The following is a 25,465-nucleotide window of genomic DNA, read 5'->3' on the forward strand; positions in this document are numbered from 1 at the left end:
AGAGTAACAGGAGCTCCTTATCAACAGAATGGAGCATTGGCCAGTACACAAATTGTGATTATTTCCTATTGGTTCCCCCCTATAGAGCTTATTTCCTATTGGTTCCCCCCTATAGAGCTTATTTCCTATTCGTTCTCCCCCTATAGAGCTTATTTCCTATTGGTTCCCCCCTATAGATCCAGATCCAGACACAGGGCCCAGGGCTGCAAGGTGTGTCTAGGACTAACAGGAGGAGGAGGCTCAGCCCAGTTTACTTCACTTCCCCACAGTAACTAACCCTCATAAAGAGCTCCCATCTATCCCTGTCTGACCCTCATAAAGGGCTTCCATTTTTCCCAGTCTGTCTATCTAGGAGACTTTGGGACTACAGTTTATATGCAGTATTATCAATAATCAAAATAGTCTTATTAATTCTAGCTCTTTCTAAACATCATTTCCCAGAATCCAGTAATAACACAGTAACATGCACATATTGTACAATTGTGTGTGTGTGCGTGTGTGTGCGCAAATGCGTGTGGCTATGCCTGTCTCTGTCTGTCTGTGTGTGTGTGTGGGTTTGAATAATGTGTGGGTTTGAATATGTGTGTGTGTGTGTGTGTGTGTGTGTGTGTGTGTGTGTGTGTGTGTGTGTGTGTGTGTGTGTGTGTGTGTGTGTGTGTGTGTGTGTGTGTGTGTGTGTGTGTGTGTGTGTGTGGGAATGTATGTATGTGTACGCATGCATGTGTGTGTGACTATGTGTTTGACTGTGCATGTGTGTGTGTGACGGTGTGTGTATCTCTCTTTCTGTAGCATACTCCACGCCAGGCTCCACAGCTCCCAACAGGTTTGTCAGCATCGGAGCACGGGACAACTTTCTGAACATCCCCCAGCAGTCTCAGGTAGCTACCACCTCTCTCCGCTTCCACACACTATCTCACATTTTCTGCCAAACAATTGTAAACACGACAAAACGCAGCAATCAGACATGTTCTTTTAAATGACTTGTTTTCAGTATTGGTTTGCAGTCTTTGTGACAGTAAACTTGTGGTCTTACCCGGAGGACACACAGAAATCTGCACATCATCAACATTAACTTCAGGGGTGTACATGTATACTGTAGATGGCTGAGGCTTTGGCGTATCAGACTCCTTCCTCAGAGTACAGTCCACTTGTGGTGTCTCCCTGGCTGTCTGTGTTGTGCCACTGGGCTGCAGTGTGTTGGGTTGTCCTCCATTACCTACACTACTTTTCTCATTAGGGTCTAACCGCACCTGCCTGCAGACCACTCATCTATCCCTCACACACACACACATGGAAACAATCTGCATTCCTCCTATTCTGTTCTCTCGCTCTCTGTGTCTTCTCTCTCTCTCTGTGTCTTCTCTCTCTGTGTCTTCTCTCTCTCTGTCTTCCCTCTCTCTCTCTCTCTCTCTCTCTCTGTGTGTCTTTTCTCTCTGTCTTCTCTCTCTCTCTGTGTGTCTTCTCTCTGTGTCTTCTCTCTCTCTCTCTCTCTGTCTTTTCTCTCTCTCTGGGTCTTCTCGCTCTCTCTCTGTCTTCTCTCTGGGTCTTCTTCTTTCTCCCTTCCTTTCCTCTACCTCCCCTCTCTCGCTTATCTCTTTCACCCTCCCTTCTTCCCCCACACACTCCCTCATCCACAGATGTAACCCTGGCACAGAGGGAGTCGCCATACACACACACACACACACACACACACACACACACACATTCAACTGACTTACTAGTGTGGTTTGACAGCAGAGACATACACTGAGTATACAAAACATTAAGAACACCTGCTCTTTCCATGACAGACTGACCAGGTGAATCCAGGTGAATCTACAGTATGATCCCTTATTGATGTCTCTTGTTAAATCCACTTCAATCAGTGTAGATGAAGGGAGGAGAAAGGTTAAAGAAGGATTTTCAAGCCTTGAGACATTTGAGACATGGATTGTGTATGTGTGCCATTCAGAGGGTGAATTGGCAAGACAAAATATTGAAGTGTCTTTGAATGGGGTATGGTACTGGGTGCCTGGCACAACGGTTTGTGTCATGAACTGGGGGGGTGCAACTCAGTATTAGGGTAGGTGTTCCTAATGTTTTTTACACTCAGTGTATAACTGGTCTGAGGAGCTCTCTGCTGGCTAAACACAAGTCATGCAGGGAGAGAAAGAGAGGGGGTTAAAGAGAAAGAGAGTTAGTTCAAGCTCTGTGCTCCACAGGCAAAGTCACGTCCTGACTGTCTGGTTGCCCGAGGCAACCAGACATGATGTCATAGGCAGTTTAACTTAGCCTTGAAGGGGGTTAAGGAGAAGGGGGAGTGGTCAGTCCTGCCAGGGATTACATTGGGGGAGAGAGAGAAGAGAGAGGAAGTTGGGAGAGAAAAGAGGAGGAGTTAGAAGCCAAAAAGGATCCTGGGGAAGGGAAAAGGAGGAAGGAAAGAGAGGGGAAAAGGGGGGAGAGAAACTTTCTCGCCGGGGTCCTATAAGAGTGTAACAGAATAGAGAGCAGAGCGTAGCTATAGGGCCGTCAGCAATTAGCTGCCTTTCCCTGGGTCTACTCTGGCCTGGCCTGTGGAATGTTGTCTGGAGCCTGAGCAGAGCTGCCACTTAACCAGACCTGGGTTCAAATACTATTTGAAATGTTTTCAATTGTGCCAGGCAAGCTCAATCCAGCCTAGAAACAATTTCCAATAGTATTGGAACCCAGCTCCCAGAGTCAAATGCCAACCCTATAACTCTGCACCCTCTGTGAGTCTTATCAAACTGTGAAACCTGATCCTGGGAGTAGCTGCATGGCCTACAGTAGTTGACTTCATGGTGTCATTTGAAACAGTAAAGAAAGTCTTGTGAATTATGTTACATCTAAACTTTGTACTTATTGTAGACTTTGAAGGTTGAAATACTACAACGTGAAAGTAGTACTTTTACGAACTGTCGTCTTGAAATGACTTACCTACATACTGTGTGAGGAATGATCAACTTAAGGTTCCTAGGCATCGGGGTATGATTGAGGCTCAGCTCAGTAAAGGGAAAAGTTGCTATGAAGGATGGCCCTCTAGTGGCTGGTTAATATTTTGCATGACAAAAAACTTTGAATCGATTATTTTCCTGAACCATTTATTTACTTATAAATGTGTAACTGTTGAACTTAGTGATGTTACCACATGACAAAGATGAACCTGATGTTTCCTGTATTTTATTTTTCTTCTACAGTCTTGGTTCCTCTGACAAGGCCTCCGAATCAACCGCTAGAATTGTGTCATGAGAAAATTGGGAATGGAAAAACAACACAACACACAAAACAAACCAACACTGACTACAAACAAACTGCTGACACTAAAGTATTTTTGCTCACCAACCAACAGCACAAAAACAGAAAATAACCCCCCAGAGGAACACCCCATTTCCACGATTTGAACATTTGAACCGGAACAACCATCTCCCGATACAGAAGGCTGAAAAGAGATCGGTTGAAGTGGACAGACTCAGAACGAACGACAGAACGAGGAAGAGGAGGAAGAAAGATGAGGAAATGTCACACACAAAACATGTCAGAACGCAAACAAAAATATGCAACCTGACAACTAACTGACCAATTTCGTTTTATTGTTGTTTTTATATTTTATTTTCACAATGAAAGTCCATGCAATGGCTGGGAGATCCACCCACACACAACAGTGTAAAACAAAGACCACAAAAAACATAGTTGGCAGAATTTGGTCATTTGAGCTATAGCTATAAACATTGTCACCACCCAAAAGAACCCATTCTGTAATCCTTCAGTCTCTCCTCCTGACGGTGCTTTATGTCCCTGCTCCCACTCTCATCTGTCAACCAGGTGTCCAGGGTTGCCCCGGCAACACCCACAGCCTCACACACCCACATTCGACTGACCTCACTGCCGCTTGAATTGCTCAGCCCTGAATCCCCTCCCTTCTTCTGATTGGCCAAACACTGGGACACCATCCAATGGTGTGATACCATCTGCACTAGATGGCTGGTTTTAGCTTACCCTCTTGTGAAGAGCGATAGCCAATAGCATGAGCAGAGAGCGAACCCAAAACAGACATGCAGACATAAGACATGACATGACATGACATGACATGACATGACATGACATGACAGACAGACAGACAGACAGACAGACAGACAGACAGACAGACAGACAGACAGACAGACAGACAGACAGACAGACAGACAGACAGACAGACAGACAGACAGACAGACAGACAGACATACAACACTATGTGCTCTTTCGTCCCCTCACCTATGCACTACTGAAACAAATAAGGGAGGAAACAGAGCGATCCAGCAGGTCGCTGAAGGCAGTGTGTGTGTGTGGGCAATGGGCTGTGGCTCTGGCATCCTGGCACTCACACATACACACACTCACGCAGACTCAAAGCACGTACACACACACACACACACACACACACACACACACAGATCATCGTCTCCAGAACCCACACGTCTGGCAGACACAACTATTCACTGACAATAACATATTGTCTGTGTGTCCTTCACAGTAACATAATACATAGGATCAACATCATCATGTAATAACTAGCTTTCTTTTTGTTTGTAGCCGTTTTCTTGCATTTCATTTTGTTTGCCGGATTGGTTTTGGTTTTGTCTCACTTGGATTTTTTTGCTTATGTTTGACCTTCTTCCCTAAGATTTTTTTTCTTTCATCCGCTTTTTATTTTGCAGAAAAAATATCATCTTCGTTTGCAATAACAGACATCTCTGAAATCTCTCACAAACACCAGTACAGGAACATGCGACAACCCCTGCCTTGCTTCACCCTGTAACCACAGTCCATTCACAGTAGGGCCCAGAGGAACACACACTGACACACCACCGTATCAAAATGCACACTACTAACACCGTCACCCTGATTCCAAACACAAAGGTGAGCCTTTATATATGACTTTCTCCAAACTGCCTTTGATAATGGTTTTTCATTCATTTTGACATTTGTCATTTTTAATTTGAGATACCTTGTTTTTTTTCTATCGTAAATGTGATTATTAAATTGTTATTGTAATTGTAATTTTTTTTTATCATGACACCATAATTCAAACAAAAAAAGCCAAACCTCACAAAATAACTGGACTGCCTAGCTGTTGGTTTCTTCCATGTGCAGGGATAGAATTGTCTGACAGCCCAGGCACTCTGAGTTTATAGTAAAATTAGCTCTATGTACTCAAATCATGTATCACAACTATAAGAATTTATGGAAGTGCCTCTGTACTCCCCTATCATGCAATTAGTTCAAATTCAGGTTGATGTTTTTGTTCACATATATGCTAAAGCTACAAAGAATGGTGATGTTTCTTCCTATATGGAAACCATTGGCTAGAGGACAGAAGCTTTGTAGAAGACCGCAAAATGTTATAAAGAGAGAGAGAGATGTTATACATATATATTTATGGTATATGCTCCTTTTTAAACTTGACTAAAATAAGCTTGTTGGCAGTTTAGTTATTTTCTGAACTCTTGAGCTAGCAGAATTCCATGATGGACAGCACCTCACTGTTACCATGACAATTCAATGAGCACCCATCCAACCTCCACAAATCTACAGTGCAACATTCAAAAACGAAACAAAAATGTCCATGATGCAAAATAGATGAAACATGTCAAAATCGACAATGGAAAAATTGAAGAAAAAAGTGTTTGTTTTTTGATGGAAAGTATTATTATTGAAAAATATGTGTCGATTGAGCCACGTGCAATGCATTGGGTAGATTCATTGTGTTTTGTCTGTTAGAGATTTTTAAGAAAGATAAGAAGAAAAGAGAAAAAAAATCTATTTGTTTCAAGTCCGATGTGCTCCTGGACTCTAAACTAACAGAGCCATATCCTAGTCTTTGTAAGTTGGGGGTAATTGTTTTTATTTTCCTTTATTGTCTCTTTTTTAATGTTTAACGTGTAATCATTTGTTATAAAAATGTTTGGAGGGGCTGAAGGAAGAAACATTTCTTACAAAACATTAAAAAAAAAAAATTGAACATGAAATGAAAAACCGGTGAAATGAAAAACCGGTACTTTTACACACTATAAAGTACATTCAAACTATTACAAAATGAATAATAATGAACAAAATAATGACTACCTTTAGGAAACCGCAATTATTATTCCTCTTCTCTATTTCTATTCCTTCTCCTGTTTGTAATATTGAGTGGAGGGAGGGGTTCCTAGTCCTTCCTATATTCCTCTAGTAGGTTGTGAAACAAAAGGCATTTTGGTTCAACCTTTAGATAGGACGAGAGCTGTACTGTAGGCTTATCAATGCCCACAACAAATACTTCTGATTTCTCCCAGATTATTATACTCCTCTCTCCGAGTCTGAGCAAGGGAAAAAAAAGAAAAATGTCAGCTTAGAATTTGTTTCATTTGAGGAGCCAGCCAGTCTGTCAGAACCATGACGTAATGATAGAAATACAGTAGGCCTATGCAAAGTGAGCTTCCCTCCACCCCTTCCTTCTCCACCCTCTCCCTCATTCCCCTGTAAATTCACCTTGACTAGTGCTTGTGCTGTAGTGTAGTTTCCCAGCAGTTAAAGGTTGTCCCTTAAAAGTGCCTTTTGTTCACAGACTCCATTTTGTAATCCAGATCGCTCCCCTTTCATTCGAAATAATTCAAGGTTGAGGTGGAAGTGCCCCTAAGTGCAGATCTAGGATCAGTTTACTGTACCCCATATCCTGACCTGAACCATTATGAGGGGATATGCAAAACTGACCTTAGATCAGTGCTTAGTGAGTAACTTCAGCCGACCTCCACCTTTGAAAAATGATCCCCCTCCATTGTATCAACCTTCCCATAAATCCTTTCCCTTTTCAAAATCCGTATATATATAGTACAAAAGGAAACTGGTGTGAATTAGTTCTTTACTTTTTATTGATAAATGATGAAAAAAATACTGAAAAGGAAAAAAAACTTGTTCTCGTTCCCCCTTGCTCTCTGGCTTTTTTCTTCTTCCCTCCGTCTCCTCCTCTCCTCTCCTCTGTCTATCTGTTCTCTCGTAGACACTGGAGTAGTCTGTAACTGTGTCCTCTCTCTCTCTCCTTCCCCCCTCCCTCCCTTCCTTCCTTCTGTTAATGGAAGGGGTTGTTGAAAAAAAAATGGCTGAAACTTTTTGTCTTGAGCAGAATGCAGTTAGCTTACGTTATTCTTGTCTGTATTGCCTCTTCTTCACATTGTATACCATTACCCATCCTCTTCAGCTTCTCCATTCAAACAGCTAATGTAAGTGAACAAATTACACCAATGGGCTTTTGGGGGTGCGCCTGCCCAGTGTAGGGTAGGACTGGGTGTTAGGGGTTATGGGGGTAAAGGTCTTAGGGGGTCAATAATGTTGGGGTAAAGGAGAAATTATAGGGGTACCTTTTGGGTGTTGGGGAGGGGGGGCTGCTGTTCTGCTGTGACAAGTTAAGAGTTTATTTTTATTTATTTTGTTTTATTTTATTCCTTTATTTTATTTTTGACTTAATTTGGATTTTTGCTTTCATAGTTCCTATCTATCAGGCTATGCCGTCATTGAAACTCTATAAGAGAGTCTTGGACTGTAAATGAAATGCTACAAGCACCTTATAACTACTGGCTGAGAAAAGGGGGTTTGCAATACAACCAGCACACACACACCTAGTCATGTATCAAATACTCTAAACTCTTGTATTATTATTGTGAGGTTTTATCTAGTGAAGCCAGCAGCAGTATTAGCCATTGGCAAAACACAGACCACAACCCACCATATAGAGCCAGCATGAACCAGGCTTGAGGCATACTCTCAAGTGAAGCGTAGAGATATCAGTTTGAATGCCAGGCTCTAAAAACTCTGTTCCATTTTGAGATTTGGTTTTGTTTTGTTGTTTTTGTTTTGTTTAGTGGTGTCTAGACAGTACGCCCTTTGACCCCCGACCCTACGCCCTCAGAGCAGAAGAGCCCCACTCATGCCTGTAGCTCTGTCTGAAATGGCACCCTATTCCCTACATAGTGCACTACTTTTTCACTATTCCCATAGGGTCCTGTTCAAAAGTAGTGCACTATGTAGGGAATAGGGTGCCATTTTAAATGCATCCCATGTCTTTGTGTATAAGAAACACCCCCAGAGCTCTATAGGTGAAATGCATGTGTTAATTACAGTTTCTTTTCCATAAGAAGAAAAACACAGTTTGAGCAGAGCAGCACCTTGATTGAATAAAAGGATGTTCTTGACTGTAGCATCTTGACAGTGTTGTGTCTTTATTTATGATCATGACTGAGAATGGAAATGATGATAGTGGAACCTCATACCTACATGACGTTCAGGTAGTTTGATGTGGAAAGGTAGCCATACAGTGAAGGATGTTCTTGACTGTTGGATCTGTGTTGTGTTCATTATGATGACTGGAAATTAAAATGATGAAGGGATATAACTATTGTTAGTCTTATTAGCAGTGGGGGGAAAAGTACCCAATTTTCATACTTGAGTAAAAGTAAAGATACCTTAATAGAAAATGACTCAAGTAAAAGCCACCCAGTAAAGTAAAAGTCTAAAAGTAGTTGGTCTTAAATGTACTTAAGTATCAAAAGTATACTGAACAAAAATATAAACGCAACAAGTGTTAGTCCAATGTTTCATGAACTGAACTGAAATATCCCAGAAATGTTCCATATACACAAAAATATTTTCTCTCAAATGATGTACACAAATTTGATTACATTGCTGTTAGTGAGCATTTATCCTTTTCCAACATAATCTATCCACCTGACAGCTGTGGCATTTCAAGAAGCTGATTAAACAGCATGATCATTACGCAGGTGCACCTTGTGCTGGGGACATTAAAAGGCCAATCTAAAAATGTGGGAGTTTGCAATTGTCATGCTGACTGCAGGAATATCTACCAGACCTGATGCTATTCTCCAGTCATGTGAAATCCATAGATTAGAGCCTAATGAATTTATTTGAAATTGAGTGAGTTCCTTCTATGAACTGTAACGCAGTAAAAATCTTTCAAATGTTTTGTTCAGTATAAATGTTATTGCAAAAATATACTTAAGTATCAAAAGTAAAAGTTGAAATCCTTTCACATTCTTTATATTAAGCAAACCAGACGGCATGATTTTATTTTGTTTTATGGATAACCAGAGGCACACTCCACCACACTGACATTGTTTACAAACAAAGCATTTGTGTTTAGTGAGTCAGACAGATCAGAGGCAGTAGGGATGACCATGGATGTTCTCTTGATAAGTACTTGAATTGGACCATTTTCCTGTCCTGCTAGCATTCGAAATGTCATGAGTACTTTTGGGTGTCAGGGAAAATGTATGGAGTAAAAATTGCATTATTTTCCTTAGGAATGTAGTGGAGTAATATTTCTCAAAAATATACATGGTAAAAGTACAGATAACCCCAAAAAAACTACTTAAGTAGTACTTTAAAGTATTTTTTACTTAATTACTTTACACCACTGCTTATTAGGCCCATTTTCTCGTCCACCTACCCGCCATTTTTTCGAAAGGCAACTTCCGGATCTACCAACTTCCCATTAACTAGCTACGTCATTTCTGTGTATACAGTTTGTAAACAAAGCCAAAACAAAGATGGATTCATCAAAAGGTTTAATCTAAAAATATAGTCAGATCGAATAACCAAATAGCACAAATTGGAATCGCTGTCATTTACAGTTCGCTGACTTAGTTATTGGTAGAATTATTTCCAAGTTACACAGCGATTAGAATTGTTTTTCTGCATCGACGTTGGAGGGCTGCTGTTCATTCCTACTCGCTAGCTACCCAGCAGGCTAGCTAAAAAGGACAACTTATTTAGCAAGACACGTAAAAATATTTGTTTTTGTTGCTGTCTTGTTAGCTAGCTGTCCTGTTCGTAGTGGGGGTTGTGTGTGCTGGTCTAGTTCAATGGGGAACTGTTTGTCTTCGCAAGGCGCCGACGACTTGTCTCTCCTCAACGAGTCCCAGGAAGCCAGTGTTCCAGGGGAGCCTCCACCGCCTTACCAGGTAAATTCAGGGGGAGATGGATCACATCTATACCGGGGATTCATTGATAACAATGTCAGCTAACTGTCCACGTTGTTAAGTTAGCCTAGTAGTATGTTGCATGGGCTGTGTTTTGTATCTTGTTGCTCATTTTGTATTCTGTCAGACGTGTAGGGTTCACAAGTAAGCTATAACTGTCATGTGAGAATTTATGGCATGGTTTAGCTTACTAACACTTCTATAAAGGCTTTCTGTCCATTTCCCCATCAAGTCAATTGAATCAAATCTGACTGTGAGATAGTAGAGGATCCACATGTAGTTTTGGAGGGGTCCAGAGACTCCCTGATGACTGTATCATGGGTTACCCTGTACCCCTCTCCCCACATGCCATACAGGAGCGTGTCCAAGCGCCAGTGTACCACCCCACCCCGAGTCAGACGTGCCTGGCCAGCCAGCTGACAGAGGAGGAGCAGGTCCGTATCGCCCAGCGGATTGGCCTCATCCACCACCTCCCCAGAGGCATCTTCGACCCCGGCTCTGAGCCCTCTGACAAGAAAGTCAAAGAGTGAGTATGTCTTTTTCTGCCCTGTGACCAACCATATCATTTTTCTTGTAGCACAACCAATTTAGACACTAATTTACTAGCAATGTCCTATTTCTAGCCACATTATCTTGAGCCATGGCCCAGAAAGATATTTGTGGGTCCTCCCCTCATCCATTACCAAGTGTATGTAAGTTAGCTGTAGGCCTCTCATTATTTGAAACCTGTACCAAATTTTGACTAAATGCTATCTATCATGTTGTGCGCCTCACTCTCTCCAGGTGTGCGATCTGCATGAATGACTTTGAGTACGGCGACCCCATCCGGTTCCTTCCCTGCCTGCACATCTACCACGTGGACTGCATCGACACCTGGCTGATGAGGTCCTTCACCTGTCCTTCCTGTATGGAGCCTGTGGATGCCGCCCTGCTCTCCTCCTATGAGACCAACTGAACTGGTCTCATAGGAGACCAGTTCACTCATCTGAGCAGTCTCTGGCTGGGTCCTGTTCATTAGGCCAAACAGAAGAAAACTGATTAAAACAGGGAGGGACTTGACCTGGATTGTCCAATAAGAAATGCTTGTTCAATTTTTTTCAGTTGCAAAACTATTCCCTATTTAATGTACTACTTTTCACCAGCCTTATAGGCCCTGATCCAAAGTAGTGCATTAAATTGGGAATAGGGTGCACACAATCCTAGAAACTTCCCCTCTAACAGAGGTGCCAAACGCCCTTATGATCCATCACTTCTTTAACCCGGATGTTCTGTTCTAGTCACACAGCCTTGGGAGGAGAGATGGGTTGTGTCAAAATATATATATATATTTTAAATGTAACCTTTATTTAACTAGGTAAGTCGGTTAAGAACAAATTCTTATTTACAATGACGGCTTACGCCGGCCAAACTCGCCGCCCTATGGGACTCCCAATCACGGCTGGTTGTGATACAGTCTGGATTCAAACCAGGTTGCCTGTAGTGATGCCTCTAGCACTGAGATGCAGTGTCTTAGACCACTGTGCCACTTGGAAGCTCCATATGTAGGGCGTGCCACACTGAGTGTGTTGAAAGTGGGGTTTTCTACTCTGTATTGGGGCTTTTGGAATTAGGAACGTCTGTCTCTTTCGCCTTTTCAGACTTGTTGCCAAATACATCTTAAGTGAAGTGAAGGATATAGATGGAGAACTTTAGAAGTCATCATGAGAGATATTATTGACAACTGATTTCATCTTTGGATGATCTGAGGGTGGTAGACTAGAGATTGGCCCATTAGTTTAGTTTATGTAGGCTGGTCTTGGATCTGTTAGTGCTGTCTTCTTGACAACAACTGGCAAGACAGCACAAACAGATCTATATCTTTGTTTATGTGGTTGGTTTATTTTAATTCCCTTTTCAATCATCCCCCTCCAGACTAAAATGTGCAATATGATGTGAGGAAGTGCTAGAATTGCACCGTTCTGATTGTTCAAAAGAAGGTGACCCCCGACCTTAACACTGCTGTCTCGGCCAATTAGCTTTAAGACGGGTATGGCCTTGAATGTCTCTCAAAAAAGCACAGGGCTCTTCACTAGAATGCAAAAATTTTTCTAATTAAAGGGCAATCATAGAGAAAGTTCACAAAGTAATGAGATATGAGAATAAGCTATGAGGTCTCCATCCCATGCCGGTCTAGTAGGTTACTTCATGACTTACTAGTGGCCTCATACCTTTATTGGAGATGTTACTAGTGGCCTCATACCTTTATTGGAGATGTTACTAGTGGCCTCATACCTTTATTGGAGATGTTGGATTTGTATGCATGTTGTTTACAGGGTGGGTTGTTGTAGCTGTTAGTTAGTCTGGTTCCAGATCTATTTGTGCTGCCTTGCCAAGGTGGCGAGCCTTACTAGGCTAGCTCTTAGTACCTTAAACTGCATTTTCACCTTGGATCTTTTTCCTTACAAAGCTTTGCCTTGACTGTGTGCTGTCTTACTCTTATGAGATCATGGTTTGTTGTTGTTGCTCATTCTTATGTTCACTGTTAGTGAGTGACTTTTGCGTCCAAAATGGCACCCTAATCCCTATATAATGCACTACTTTTGAGGAAAGCACGATGCAGGAACTGGTCAAGAGTAGTGCACTACGTAGGGATTAGGGTGCCATTTTGGACGTAGCCAAAAATGCTGTGCAATTATCTATCCTCGAACTCTATGCACCTTGGGATCTCCTCTGGTACCGTGTAGGTCTGGGACTGTATTCACAAAGAGTCTTAGAGTAGGAGACCATTTTGCCTTTTGGATCATAGTTATATGGACTCCTAGTCTTTGTGACTACAGGCCTTGAATCAGGACAGAGGAAATATCTTGTTTGTTCTCCTTTTCCCTCTTCCTCCTTCTATTTCTCCTACTATTCACTCTATTGTCTCTTTGAATAACTTTATTGTAGAAGTGTTTGACAAGAGAAAAGAGAATGAATACGTGTCAAAATATAATTGACACTGTTTTGGATTTTGTATTGTAGTGATGATCTATTCTACATGATTGAATTCCAGAGACTTGACTGTGGTTTGATACTAACAAAGTAAGGACACAGACTCAAACTGAGGAGAATAGAATGGATAATGAATTGAACCCATTCTGAATGTAACTATCTGATCGTGGACGTTACTGTGGTGAAGTCAAAATCAGGTCCGTATTTGAAATGTACCCTCATCACCAACTCTTAAGGTGAAAGTGGGGAAAATATAACTGCTATTCAATTCAATCCTAGACCTATGGCCTTTTAGGTGAACGTGAGCCAACTCCTGTGAAGTACAATCATTTCTGATACTCGTGTCATTGTTTTAGTGCTCCTTGAAGCTGGAGATGGAGAGTGTGTCTACTAAAAGAAGAAAATGATCAGTCAGAATGTTCCTGGCTGCTGTTTCTGGGGTTTGTAATGTGTGTGTGCAATGAGGGCTCAGCTTTTAGGAAAAACTACAATAAAAAGTGGATGCCAAATCTAAGCTTCTTCATATATGGCTTCTTATTACCATATTCTAATTTTGTATCTGTTTTGTCATAGCTACATTGTTTTAACAATTTGTAATAATGAATTGCAAGTGCACCATCTTTGGCATAACAGGTTAGCTAGATTGAGGTGTCTTATGATTCCAGTGTATATCCCACCCACAGGATGCTTTCACCATCATAGTCCACCCATCTATTGTCCGCTACAGCGAGGTCATGAAGAAAGAAGAACCTATTTACATGTTTTTTTGCCTGCTAAGAATGGAAGAGAGATGACCTCTATGATGACACAGAGGTCTTCTGTCCCCTGTAGACAAGGACCACCTCAGTGATGACACAGAGGTCTTCCGTCCCCTGTAGACAAGGACCACCTCAATGATGACACAGAGGTCTTCCGTCCCCAGTAGACAAGGACCACCTCAATGATGACACAGAGGTCTTCCGTCCCCTGTAGACAAGGACCACCTCAATGATAACACAGAGGTCTTCTGTAGACAAGGACCACCTCAATGATGACACAGAGGTCTTCTGTAGACAAGGACCACCTCAATGATGACACAGAGGTCTTCCGTCCCCTGTAGACAAGGACCCTGGCCATGTTCAGGAAGCAAATAAGGAGGGTTTCTTTATGTCATCTTAAGAGTCCTATCTTCTAATATACTCAGCAAAAAAAGAAATGCCCTCTCACTGTTTATTTTCAGCAAACTTAACATGTGTAAATATTTGTATGAACATAACAAGATTCAACAACTGAGACATAAACTGAAGTTCCACAGACATGTGACTAACAGAAATTGAATAATGTGTCCCTGAACAACGGGGGGGTCAAAATCAAAAGTAACAGTCAGTATCTGGTATGGCCACCAGCTGCATTAAGTACTGCAGTGCATCTCCTCCTCATGGACTGCACCAGATTTGCCAGTTCTTGCTGTGAGATGTTACCCAACTCTTCCACCAAGGCACCTGCAAGTTCCCAGACATTTCTGGGGGCAATGGCCCTAGCCCTCACCCTCCGATCCAACAGGTCCCAGACATGCTCAATGGGATTGAGATCCGGGCTCTTCGCTGGCCATGGCAGAACACTGACATTCCTGTCTTGCAGGAAATCATGCACATAACGAGCAGTATGGCTGGTGGCATTGTCATGCTGGAGGGTCATGTCATGATGAGCCTGCAGGAAGGGTACCACATGAAGGAGGAGGATGTAACGCACAGCGTTGGGATTGCCTGCAATGACAACAAGCCATGTCCCATGATGCTATGACACACCGCCCCAGACCATGACGGACCCTCTACCTCCAAATCGATCCCGCTCCAGAGTACAGGCCTCGGTGTAACGCTCATTCCTTCGGCAATAAACGCGAATCCGACCATCATACCTGGTGAGACAAAACCGCGACTCGTCAGTGAAGAACACTTTTTGTCAGTCCTGTCTGGTCCAGCGACGGTGGGTTTGTGCTATAGGCAACATTGTTGCCGGTGATGTCTGGTGAGGACCTGGCTTACAATAGGCCTACAAGCCCTCAGTCTGCAATAGGCCTACAAGCCCTCTCTCAGCCTATTGCAGACAGTCTGAGCACTGATGGAGGGATTGTGCATTCCTGGTGTAACTTGGGCAGTTGTTGCCATTCTGTACCTGTCCCGCAGGTGTGATGTTCGGATGTACCGATCCTGTGCAGGTGTTGTTACACGTGGTCTGCCGCTGCGAGGACGATCAGCTGTCCGTCTTGTCTCCCTGTAGCGTTGTTTTAAGCGTCTCCCAGTACGGACATTGCCCTGGCCACATCTACAGTCCTCATGCCTCCTTGCAGCATGCCTAAGGCACGTTCACTGAGGTGAGCAGGGACCCTGGGCATCTTTCTTTTGGTGTTTTTCAGAGTCAGTAGAAAGCCCTCTTTAGTGTCCTAAGTTTTCATAACTGTGACCCTAATTGCCTACTGTTTGTAAGCTGTTAGTGTCTTAATGACCGTTCCACAGGTGCATGTTCATGAATTGTTTATGGTTCATTGAACAAGCATGGGAAACAGTGTTTAAACCCTTTACAAGGAAGATTTGTGAAGTCATTTGGATTTTTATGAATTATCTTTGAAAGACAGGGTCCTGAAAAGGGGAGGTTTCTTTTTTTGCTGAGTTTACATGCAGTCCAGACTGGCCAGTAATAGGTTGATACTGCCTATTATATTATTTCAGTAGCCTAATAGGTTGATACTGCCTATTTTATTATTTCAGTTGCCTAATAGGTTGATACTGCCTATTTTATTATTTCAGTTGCCTAATAGGTTGATACTGCCTATTTCATTACATCTATTCTCTGCTTAACAGCAGACTACTTTATTCCTAAAGGCTCATAATTCTAGATACACACATATTAGAATCATTAAATATGTGAATGTCTTCGATTTATTTTTATTTTCATAATTCTAGATATTTTCAGACTCATTAAATACGGGAATGTCTTATATTTTGTGTTCATAATTAATGGTCTGTCTGAAATGAAAGCCAGTACATGTAAATTCATGTAATCCAAACTAATGTGTTGTGTACTTATGACATATGCAAATGTAATAGAATAAGAAAAGACTGTCTTAACATCATTTTCACGTGCTCAGCTAATAAACGAACAAACCGAAAGTATGCTTATAGTAGACTAAAATGCTCTTGACTTTTAGGTTCAATTGTATACACACATGTTGCATTTGAGCAAAATGTTTGAAAAGCTCTTCATAAATAAGTTATCATTTTGAGTGAAACTATCCTGTTGACATGGCATTATTTAAGCATTCAGAAAAGGTTTTTTGGTAACATTAGGTATGTGTTTTGGTAAAATGAAAATGTTCGTTTTATTCAATGAACTACTGACAACATTTCTCCCAAATGTCAAGTAAAAATATTGTCATTTAGTGCATTTATTTGCAGAAAATAGACAGGTCATGGGTTCAGGTCTGGAGACAGGGTTCAGGTCTAGAGATTGGAGACCCTGTCCATGACAGGGTCTTGGTCTGGTGGTCCTCCATCCACACCTTGATTGACCTGGCTGTGTGGCATGGAGCATTGTCCTGCTGGAAAAACCAATCCTCAGAGTTGGGGAACATTGTCAGAGCAGAAGGAAGCACGTTTTCTTCCAGGACAACCTTGTACGTGGCTTGATTCATGCGTCCTTCACAAAGACAAATCTGCCTGATTCCAGCCTTGCTGAAACACCCCCAGATCATCACCGATCCTCCACCAAATTACACAGTGGGTGTGAGACACTGTGGCTTGTAGGCCTCTCCAGGTCTCACACCCACTGTGAAATGTGGTGGAGGAATTTTTGTGCCAGGAGTGGCATAAAGTCACCCAACATCAATGTGAAAGACTGGTGGAGAGCATGCCACGGCGCATGAAAGCTGTGATTGAAAGTCAGGGTTATTCCACCAAATATTGATTTCTGAACTCTTCCTAAGTTAAAACATTAGTATTGTGTTGTTTAAAAATAAATATGAACTTATTTTCTTTGCATTATTTGAGGTCTGACAACACTACATCTTTTTTGTTATTTGGTCCAGTTGTCATTTTCTGCAAATAAATGCTCTAAATGACAATATTTTTATTTGGAATTTGGGAGAAATGTTGTCAGTAGTTTATAGAATTAAACAAAAATTGTCATTTTACACAAACACATACCTATAAATAGTAAAACCAGAGAAACTGATCATTTGCAGTGGTCTCTTAATATTTTCCAGAGCAGTATATTACCTATGTGTATACTGCCATTCATTCTAATAAGACTGCTTTTGGATTCATCCCTGACCAAGATGGCTGCCATGTATGCCCAATTTTGGAAATTTGAGGGTTTATTGTCACATCTGCTCCTGCTACACCCCCTAGTGGACATCTGGTGTCTCCTTGACCTGCAGCCATTCTCCCATTTCTCTCCCTCTTCTTCTCTCTGTGTGTGATTGTGTGGTTGGAGACAGGTGTGCTGGAGTCAGGGAAGTTCCCCACCAGCTGCAAACCGTTCCATAATCAAGTCCTCTACAAATACTCAGTCCTGCCACTTCCACTCTGCCAGATCGTAATCTCTGTTCATTTTGCCATTCTGACTGGTTCCTGTCTCCTGTTCCACATCGCACCACCCTGCTATGCTGTTCTGGATTCAACTCATCATCACTCCCTTGGATTCCCCTCTGGGCCTGTTTGCCCTGTCCCAACCCAGCTCACTCCAACCTCAGCCTCCACATCGGGTTTCCTACAACTCATCCAAGCTTCCCTGGATCTGCACTTCATCTCTCCCTGTTACAGTAAATATCTTGGTTCATTCATCTGTTTCCTGGTCTGAGTCTGCTCTTGGGTTCCCCTGTGCTGCTCTGCTTAACAGTACGATCTGGCCAAGATATGAACCTAGCAGACTCGGATGCTCTCCACCAAATTCTCATTGGTCAAGGCACCCTCGACCACCCGGACGCCGCTAAACGACTCCTGTCCCTGAGTCAAGGCTCCCAGAGTGTTGCTGAAATGGCATGTTAGTTCCGCACTCTCGCCGCAGAGAGCGGCTGGAATGAGGAGGCTCTTCAGGAAGCATTCCAGAACTCACTCACTGAGACCCTCAAGGAAGAGTTGGTGTCCAGGGAGGAGCCTGATCTTGCTGAACTCATTTCTCTTACTATCTGCATTGACAACTCTCGGAGTGTCGGCGGGAGAGAGTAGGTAGGGTTACAAGTTCCTTAACATCTGTTTCAGTGCCTTGCCCTTCTCCTCTGACTGCATCCCTACCCCAGGCATGTTCTAAGCCTGAACCCATGCAGCTCAGCCGGACCCATCTATCTCCAGAGGAGAGGCAGCGGCATATCGATACCAGGAGCTGTCTATACTGTGGCCAGGTTGGCCACCTGGTGTCCACTTGTTCCCTGTCCAGTAAGAGGCGGCTCGTTGTGGGAAATACTGTTGAGTCAAATCGATGGCCCATCTTCCCCCAGACCCCTGTTTGAGGCCAACCTTGTGTGGCAGAGCCAGGCTTTTCCGCTATCTGCTCTCATAGATTCAGGTGCCGATGAGGGCTTTCTGGACCGAGGTGTTAACCAGTTGGGCCTGGACACTGTTCCACTTAACGAACCTCTCGATGCCAACGCTCTCAATGGTAAGCTTCTCCTCTGTGTCTGAGAAAACCGTTCCAGTCATCCTGGTCTCTCTGGTAATCACTAGGAAAAGCTCAGTTTCCACATAATCAACTGTCTCAACTCTCCCCTGGTTTTGGGTCATCCATGGTTAAAACTACACAACCCACAGATTGACTGGACTACCGGGAGGGTAACTACTTGGAGTACCTTTTGTCATTCCAATTGTCTACATTCTGCCCTTCCACCTGCCTTGTCTGTACCCAAGTCCATTCCAGACCCCTCGGACCTGTCTTCTGTTCCTCCAGAGTATCACGGTCTAGCTCCTGTGTTCAGTAAGCACCACACCCCACCTCTGTCGCCTCATCTGTTGTATGACTGCACTATAGAGCTTCAGCCTGGAGCTCCTCTCCTCAGTAGCAGGTTGTATAACCTCTCTCGCCCCGAGTAAGAGGCTATGGAGGAATACAGCCAAGATTCCCTGAATGTCAGACATGTCAGGCCTTCCTCCCCTCCGGTAGGAGCTGGGTTTTTCTTTGTCAAGAAAAAAGGTGGGTTGAATAGTATCACTGTCAGGAACAAGTATCCCTCGCCACTCATCAGTTCTGCTTTTGTCCCCCTTCATGGTGCCACGGTTTTCACTAAACTCGACCTCCGGAATGCCTACCACCTTGTCCGCATCAGAGAGGGGGACGAGTGGAAAATGGCCTTCAGCACACCACTTGGACACTGAGTATTTGGTCGTGCCGTTAGTAAGACCAAATGCCCCTGCTGTTTTTCAGAGCCTGAAGCCGCTACAGCGTTTGCTGGGGTTTGCCAATTTTTTTTTTTACAGCCATTTCATCCGTGACTACAGTCGTTTGGCAGCTCCTCTCACCTCCACTCCGTTCCACTGGTCCCCCGAGGCAGCGTTCCAGAAACTCAAGCACCGCTTCACTTCCGTCCAATCCTTACCCAGACAGTTTGTCCTCGAGGTGGATGCTTCCGACATCGGGGTAGGTGCTGTCCTGTCTCAACGTTCACCCTCTGCTCAGAAGCTCCATCCATGTCCCGGAAGCGCTCACCTGCAGAGACTGAGCGGGCCAACCAGGAGTTAGAGACTGCCCTACGCTGTGACTTTGGCTAACCCTTCCTCCTGGAGGTCCCAGTTACCCTGGGTGGAATATGCCCACAATACCCTCGTCAGGTATGTCACCCTTTGAATGTGCCCTGGGTTATCAACCCCCCCTTGTTCCCTGCCCAAGAGGTCGAGGTAGCGGTGCACTCGGTCCAGGACCACATGCGCCGTTGTCATCACACCTGGAGGAGGGCCCGGACTGCTCTTCGTGCCTCCACCAGGACCCAATCCCAAGCTAACCGTTGCCGTGCTTCAGCTCCAGTCTACACTCCAGGCCAAAAGGTATGGCTCCCGTCTAAGGACTTGCCCTTGAAAGTGGCTTCCAGAAAACTAGCGCCCTGATTTATTGGCCCATTTGAGATTGATCATGTCATTAACCCCTCTGCTGTGCATCTGAAACTCCCAGACTCTCTCAAAATCCACCCCACCTTCCATGTGTCTTTGATTAAACCAGTCCTCCACCCCCTCGGCTCATCGATGACCATCCTGCCTATACTGCCCAGTGGCTTTTGGATGTACGCGGTTGGCAGTATCTGGTGGACTGGGAGGCATACGGGCCTGAGGAGCGCTGCTGGGTGCCCCATCGTCACATTCTGGACCCATCCCTGCTACAGGATTTCCATACCTCACACCCTGACAAGCCAGGTCGTGCGCCAGGTGTCACATCTGCTCCTGCTACACCACCACCCCCCCCCCACCCCCCCAGTGGACATCTGGTGTCTACTTGACCTGCAGCCATTCTCCCAGTTCTCTCCCTCTTCTTCTCTCTGTGTGTGGTTGGAGACAGGTGTGCTGGAGTCAGAGCAGTTCCCCACCAGCTGCAACCTGTTCCATAATCAAGACCTCTACAAATAATCAGTCCTGCCACTTCCACTCTACCAGATCATAATCTCTGTTCATTTTGCCACTCTGACTCTGGTTTCTGTCTCTTATTCCACATCTCACCACCCTGTTCTGGATTAAACTCATCACTCCCTTGGATTCTCCTCCGGACCTGTCCCAACCCAGCTCACTCCAGCCTCCACATCTGGTTTCCTACAACTCATCCAAGCTTCCCTGGATCTGCACTTCATCTCACCCTGTGTTACAGGCAATATCTTGGTTCATTCATCTTTTTCCTGGTCTGAGTCTGTTCTTGGGTTCCCCTGTGCTTCTCCGCTTAACATTTATGACAATTCCCCTCTAGTAATTTAATAGGCTCTCTATGGGTTTACTGCAGCCCGCATGACACATGCCAAATTCAATTGTATGATGACGAAAACATCGCTTGACATTGAGCGCCATCAAGTGACATCACTGTGTAAAACACCTCAATATTTGTTTATGAAGACAAATAACTTCATAACTTCATAACCGATATCTGGCGTTGTGGCACACACATCTATCTTTTTTGCTTGATTATTTCTGTGATACATTTCTAGGTTCTCTTCACTTTAGAATAGGTTGTAGTGAACATGCATTTCCAGTGCATCCACACATACTGGCTTCTGTCATACCTTGATGCGCAGGTAAGAACATTTCCTAGATTAAAAAAAAAAAACATTACATTTTGTAGACCTACATAGGAAGTGATAATTAATAGGTCAAACGTGGCCTGTCGTATCCCTGAAGTTTGTTTGAGTTCAAATGAATGGCCAGTTAGCTCACTGGTTCCAGAGCTAATGATGGCCTGTCTTACAGAGAAAGCTCATCAAAGTTCCTGAGTCTTCAGCCTACATCACTGTCAATCACATGAGGAGATGGATCATTTTCAATGTTGAGAAAGCCTTCCTGAAAAAGGGAGAGAGACCTAAAGGTCCACAGGCAGTCAACCTGTCCAACACTTTCCTGTATAGCTAATAATAAAGCTAAATACATGGCCAAAACACAATAAGTCTCTTTGCTGAATATATGACACAAAGTGACATATGCATTCTGTGTTTCATTTGTAGATTTCAGGAGGGGAGAAACCCCTACCTCATTGAGCTGGTAAGAAATATATGTCACTTTATAACCAGCGAGATGTGAAATATCCATAATAGCCTGATCAAAATGACATTGTCAGGTGTTCAAAATGAGTTATAAATGCTGTAATTCGTATAAACATTTGCCATGGTAATATACAACTCAATATTCCACTAAATTCAAACACAGACATTGAAGGTGAGTCGGCGCAGGCTCGTTAACATCGAGCAGAATGTTTGGAGAGAGCTCAATGTGGAACGATGCCCGTCTCTGCGGTCTACTGGAAAGGAATGACTGGCTTCTCTTATCCCTGTTTGTGACTATTTTCAGTGTAATACTGTAGTAATAGAGGCCTACTGTGTGTTTCATAAGAAATACATACAGTGCATTCAGAAAGTATTCATATCCCTTGACTTATTACACATTTTATTGTGTTACAGCCTGAAATTCTAAATTGATTAAATTGTTTTTTTTTTTTCACCCATCGACACACAATACTCCATAAGGACGAAGTCAAAACAGGATTGTAGACATTTTTTAAAATTTATTGAAAATCAAATGTATAAATATCTTAATAGACTGCTGTTTTAACCTCTATCAATAGTCATAAGAGGAGCTTTTAGAGAACATGTATTTCTCTCTTTTCCATGTGAAGTTCATTGTGGAGCAGCAGCAGCTCTTCACTGACAACGCAGAGAAACATGCCAAACCTGAGATCAGGTCAGAGGAGATGGTCCAGGTGGAGCTCCTCAGCCAAACCTGAGATCAGGTCAGAGGAGATGGTCCAGGTGGAGCTCCTCAGCCAAACCTGAGATCAGGTCAGAGGAGATGGTCCAGGTGGAGCTCCTCAGCCAAATCTGAGATCAGGTCAGAGGAGATGGTCCAGGTGGAGCTCCTCAGCCAAACCTGAGATCAGGTCAGAGGAGATGCTCCTCAGCCAAACCCAGGTGGAGATTCCACAGGACGTCAGGGAGGTCGTGGAGAGCCTGGTGGACATGGCGGCAGAAAGAGACAGCACGAGGGACATCGTCCAAAGAGCCCTCACTGAAATCGGGACCAAGGTGACAAGCTGTCTCCAAGACCTTCCTGAAGCAGGTCGTGGTGCTCAGTTAAACCATCAGGACATTATCTCCCAGGTAATTCTTCAAGTTTCTCTGAAGGTCACTCCTCTTTTGAAGGATGCAGAAGCTCTCCTATGGTCCTTGTTATGGGTCCAGGTCACGGGCGGCAGCTGGTCAGCACTCTTCAGCAGTCCACAGATCACTTGGCGGTGGTGAAGTGTTAAACCAAGGCCTTATACCTTTTTTAAAGGGTTAATAAATTATGTTATGATAAACTGTAAGGTCTCCTCTTCAGGAGACCTGTGTGTGTGTTTTGAGTGTTGTGACCTTCAGACACTATCAGAAAGCGTCTACGTTCAGACGACTCCTGTCTGGATCCCACCGTGATTATCTGGTTTTCTGAGAACACAAGGCTGCCACAGACCTGATGAAACCAGCCCCCTGTCAGAAGATGCTTACACTCGTTCACCTTGTCATGACCCTATACTTGTGATGAAAGGTCAAGTTTCAGTCAAACCCACTTCTGAGCTTTAAATTGCTGATAAGATGGTTACTGCTGTCAGGGGGAGGCTAGCTTTATTAAAATGTTGTTGCCAGGGAAACTCACACAAGAAGGACTGGGAGAGGCTATATGAGTTACAGGATGTCTTATACATTTTGCAGAACTTGGAGAAACTATCATATAGTTGGGGGCGGCAGGTAGCCTAGTGGTTAGAGCGTTGGACTAGTAACCGAAAAATTGCAAGATCGAATCCCCAAGCTGACAAGGTAAAAACCTGTCATTCTGCCCCTGAACAAGGCAGTTAACCCACTGTTCCTATGGCTGTCATTAAAAATAAGAATTTGTTCTTAACTCACTTGCCTAGTTAAATAAAGGTAAAATAATATATACTGTACCAACTTCTGCCTACAAATTGTATTACTAAAGGAGTATTTTTTTTTATATATACTTAAAGTCTGTTTCCTTTCCATTACTAATGTACAGTTGAAGTTCAAAGTTTACATACATTTAGGTTGGAGTCATTAACTCATTTTTCAACCACTCCACAAATTTCTTGTTAACAAATTATAGTTTTGGCAAGTTCGTTAGGACATCTACTTTGTGCATAACACAAGTAATTTTTCCAATAATTGTTTATAGACAGATTATTTCACTTATAATTCACTGTATCACAATTCCAGTGGGTCAGAAGTTTACATACACTAAGTTGACTGTGCCTTTAAACAGCTTGACAAATTCCAGAAAATGATGTAATGGCTTTAGAAGCTTCTGATAAGCTAATTGACATCAATTGGAGGTGTACCTGTGGATGCATTTCAAGGCCTACCTTCAAACTCACTGCCTCTTTGCTTGACATCATGGGAAAATCTAAATAAATCAGCCAAGACCTCAGAAAAAAATTGTAGAACACAAGTGTGGTTCATCCTTGGGAGCAATTTCCAAACGCCTGAAGGTACCACGTTCATCTGTACAAACAATAGTACGCAAGTATAAACACCATGGGACCACGCAGCCGTCATACCGCTCAGGAAGGAGACGCATTCTGTCTCCTAGAGATGAACGTACTTTGGTGCGGAAAGTGCAAATCAATCCCAGAACAACAGCAAAGGACCTTGTGAAGATGCTGGAGGAAACAGGTACAAAAGTATCTATATCCACAGTCAAACAAGTCCTATATCGACATAACCTGAAACGCTGCTCAGCAAAACCGCCATAAAAAAAGCCAGACTACGGTTTACAACTGCACATGGGGACAAAAATTGTACTTTTTGGAGAAATGTCCTCTGGTCTGATGAAACAAAAATAGAGCTGTTTGGCCATAATGACCATTGCTATGTTTGGAGGAAAAAGGGGGATGCTTGCAAGCTGAAGAACCCCATCCCAACCGTGAAGCACGGGGGTGGCAGCATCATGTTGTGGGGGTGCTTTGCTGCAGGAGGGACTGATGCACTTCACAAAATAGATGGCATCATGGGGCTGGAAAATTATGTGGATATATTGAAGCAACATCTCAAGACATCAGTCAGGAAGTTAAAGCTTGGTCGCAAATGGGTCTTCCAAATGGACAATAACCCCAAGCATACTTCCAAAGTTGTGGCAAAACGGCTTAAGGACAACAAAGTCAAGGTATTGGAGTGGCCATCACAAAGCCCTGACCTCAACCCCACAGAAAATTTGTGGGCAGAACGGAAAAAAGTGTGTGTGAAGCCTACAAAGCTGACCCAGTTACACCAGCTCTGTCAGGAGGAATGGGCCAAAATTCACCCAACTTATTGTGGGAAGCTTGTGGAAGGCTACCCGAAACCTTTGACCCAAGTCAAACAATTTAAAGGCAGTACTACCAAATACTAATTGAGTGTATGTAAACTTCTAACCCACTGGGAATGTGATGAAAGAAATAAAAGCTGTAATAAATCATTCTCTCTACTATTATTCGGACATTTCACATTCTTAAAATAAAGTGGTGATCCTAACTGACCTAAGACAGGGAAGATTTACTAGGATTAAATGTCAGGAATTATGAAAAACTGAGCTTAAATGTATTTTGCTAAGGTGTATGTAAACTTCTGACTTCAACAGTATGTTTGATAATTTTATAGACCTGATCATTTGTTGAAGAAATTAACCAACAGTGGCCACGAACATCATTGTCACAGTTGTCGTAAGGAGAGGACCAAAATGCAGCAGGGAAGTGTATACTCATCTTCTTTATTATGGACAAAGAAGGAAAAACCAAAATAAACACGTATACAAAAA

The 25,465-nt window shown here is 43.2% G+C and overlaps 2 protein-coding genes across 2 annotated transcripts in view; both read left to right on the forward strand.

Moving 5' to 3' along the window:
* Window positions 1-8,206, forward strand: part of LOC115147355 (nuclear factor 1 X-type) — a gene marked incomplete in the record, with an annotated part of 152,111 nt that extends 143,905 nt beyond the window's left edge. The window contains 2 exon segments of the mRNA XM_029689564.1: window positions 790-878; window positions 3,195-8,206. Coding sequence (XP_029545424.1) covers window positions 790-878; window positions 3,195-3,209 — 104 coding nt within the window.
* Window positions 8,207-9,509: 1,303 nt separating this feature from the next.
* Window positions 9,510-13,488, forward strand: LOC115147356 (RING finger protein 11). The gene is made up of 3 exons (XM_029689565.1): window positions 9,510-9,986; window positions 10,361-10,530; window positions 10,788-13,488. The coding sequence occupies exons 1-3, from the start codon at window positions 9,888-9,890 to the stop codon at window positions 10,957-10,959; spliced, it is 441 nt and encodes a 146-aa protein (XP_029545425.1). The 5' UTR covers window positions 9,510-9,887; the 3' UTR covers window positions 10,960-13,488.
* Window positions 13,489-25,465: the final 11,977 nt, after the last annotated feature.

This window comes from Salmo trutta, chromosome 14 (assembly GCF_901001165.1).
Source record: "Salmo trutta chromosome 14, fSalTru1.1, whole genome shotgun sequence".
In the NCBI taxonomy this organism is placed as follows: domain Eukaryota; kingdom Metazoa; phylum Chordata; class Actinopteri; order Salmoniformes; family Salmonidae; genus Salmo; species Salmo trutta.

Bases quoted from the DNA above. Each gene is read 5' to 3' on its own strand.
- LOC115147356 (XM_029689565.1), top strand. From the start codon at position 9,888: ATGGGGAACTGTTTGTCTTCGCAAGGCGCCGACGACTTGTCTCTCCTC. The intron at 9,987-10,360 runs GTAAATTCAGGG...CATGCCATACAG, and splicing joins AGCCTCCACCGCCTTACCAG to GAGCGTGTCCAAGCGCCAGT. The intron at 10,531-10,787 runs GTGAGTATGTCT...CACTCTCTCCAG, and splicing joins TCTGACAAGAAAGTCAAAGA to GTGTGCGATCTGCATGAATG.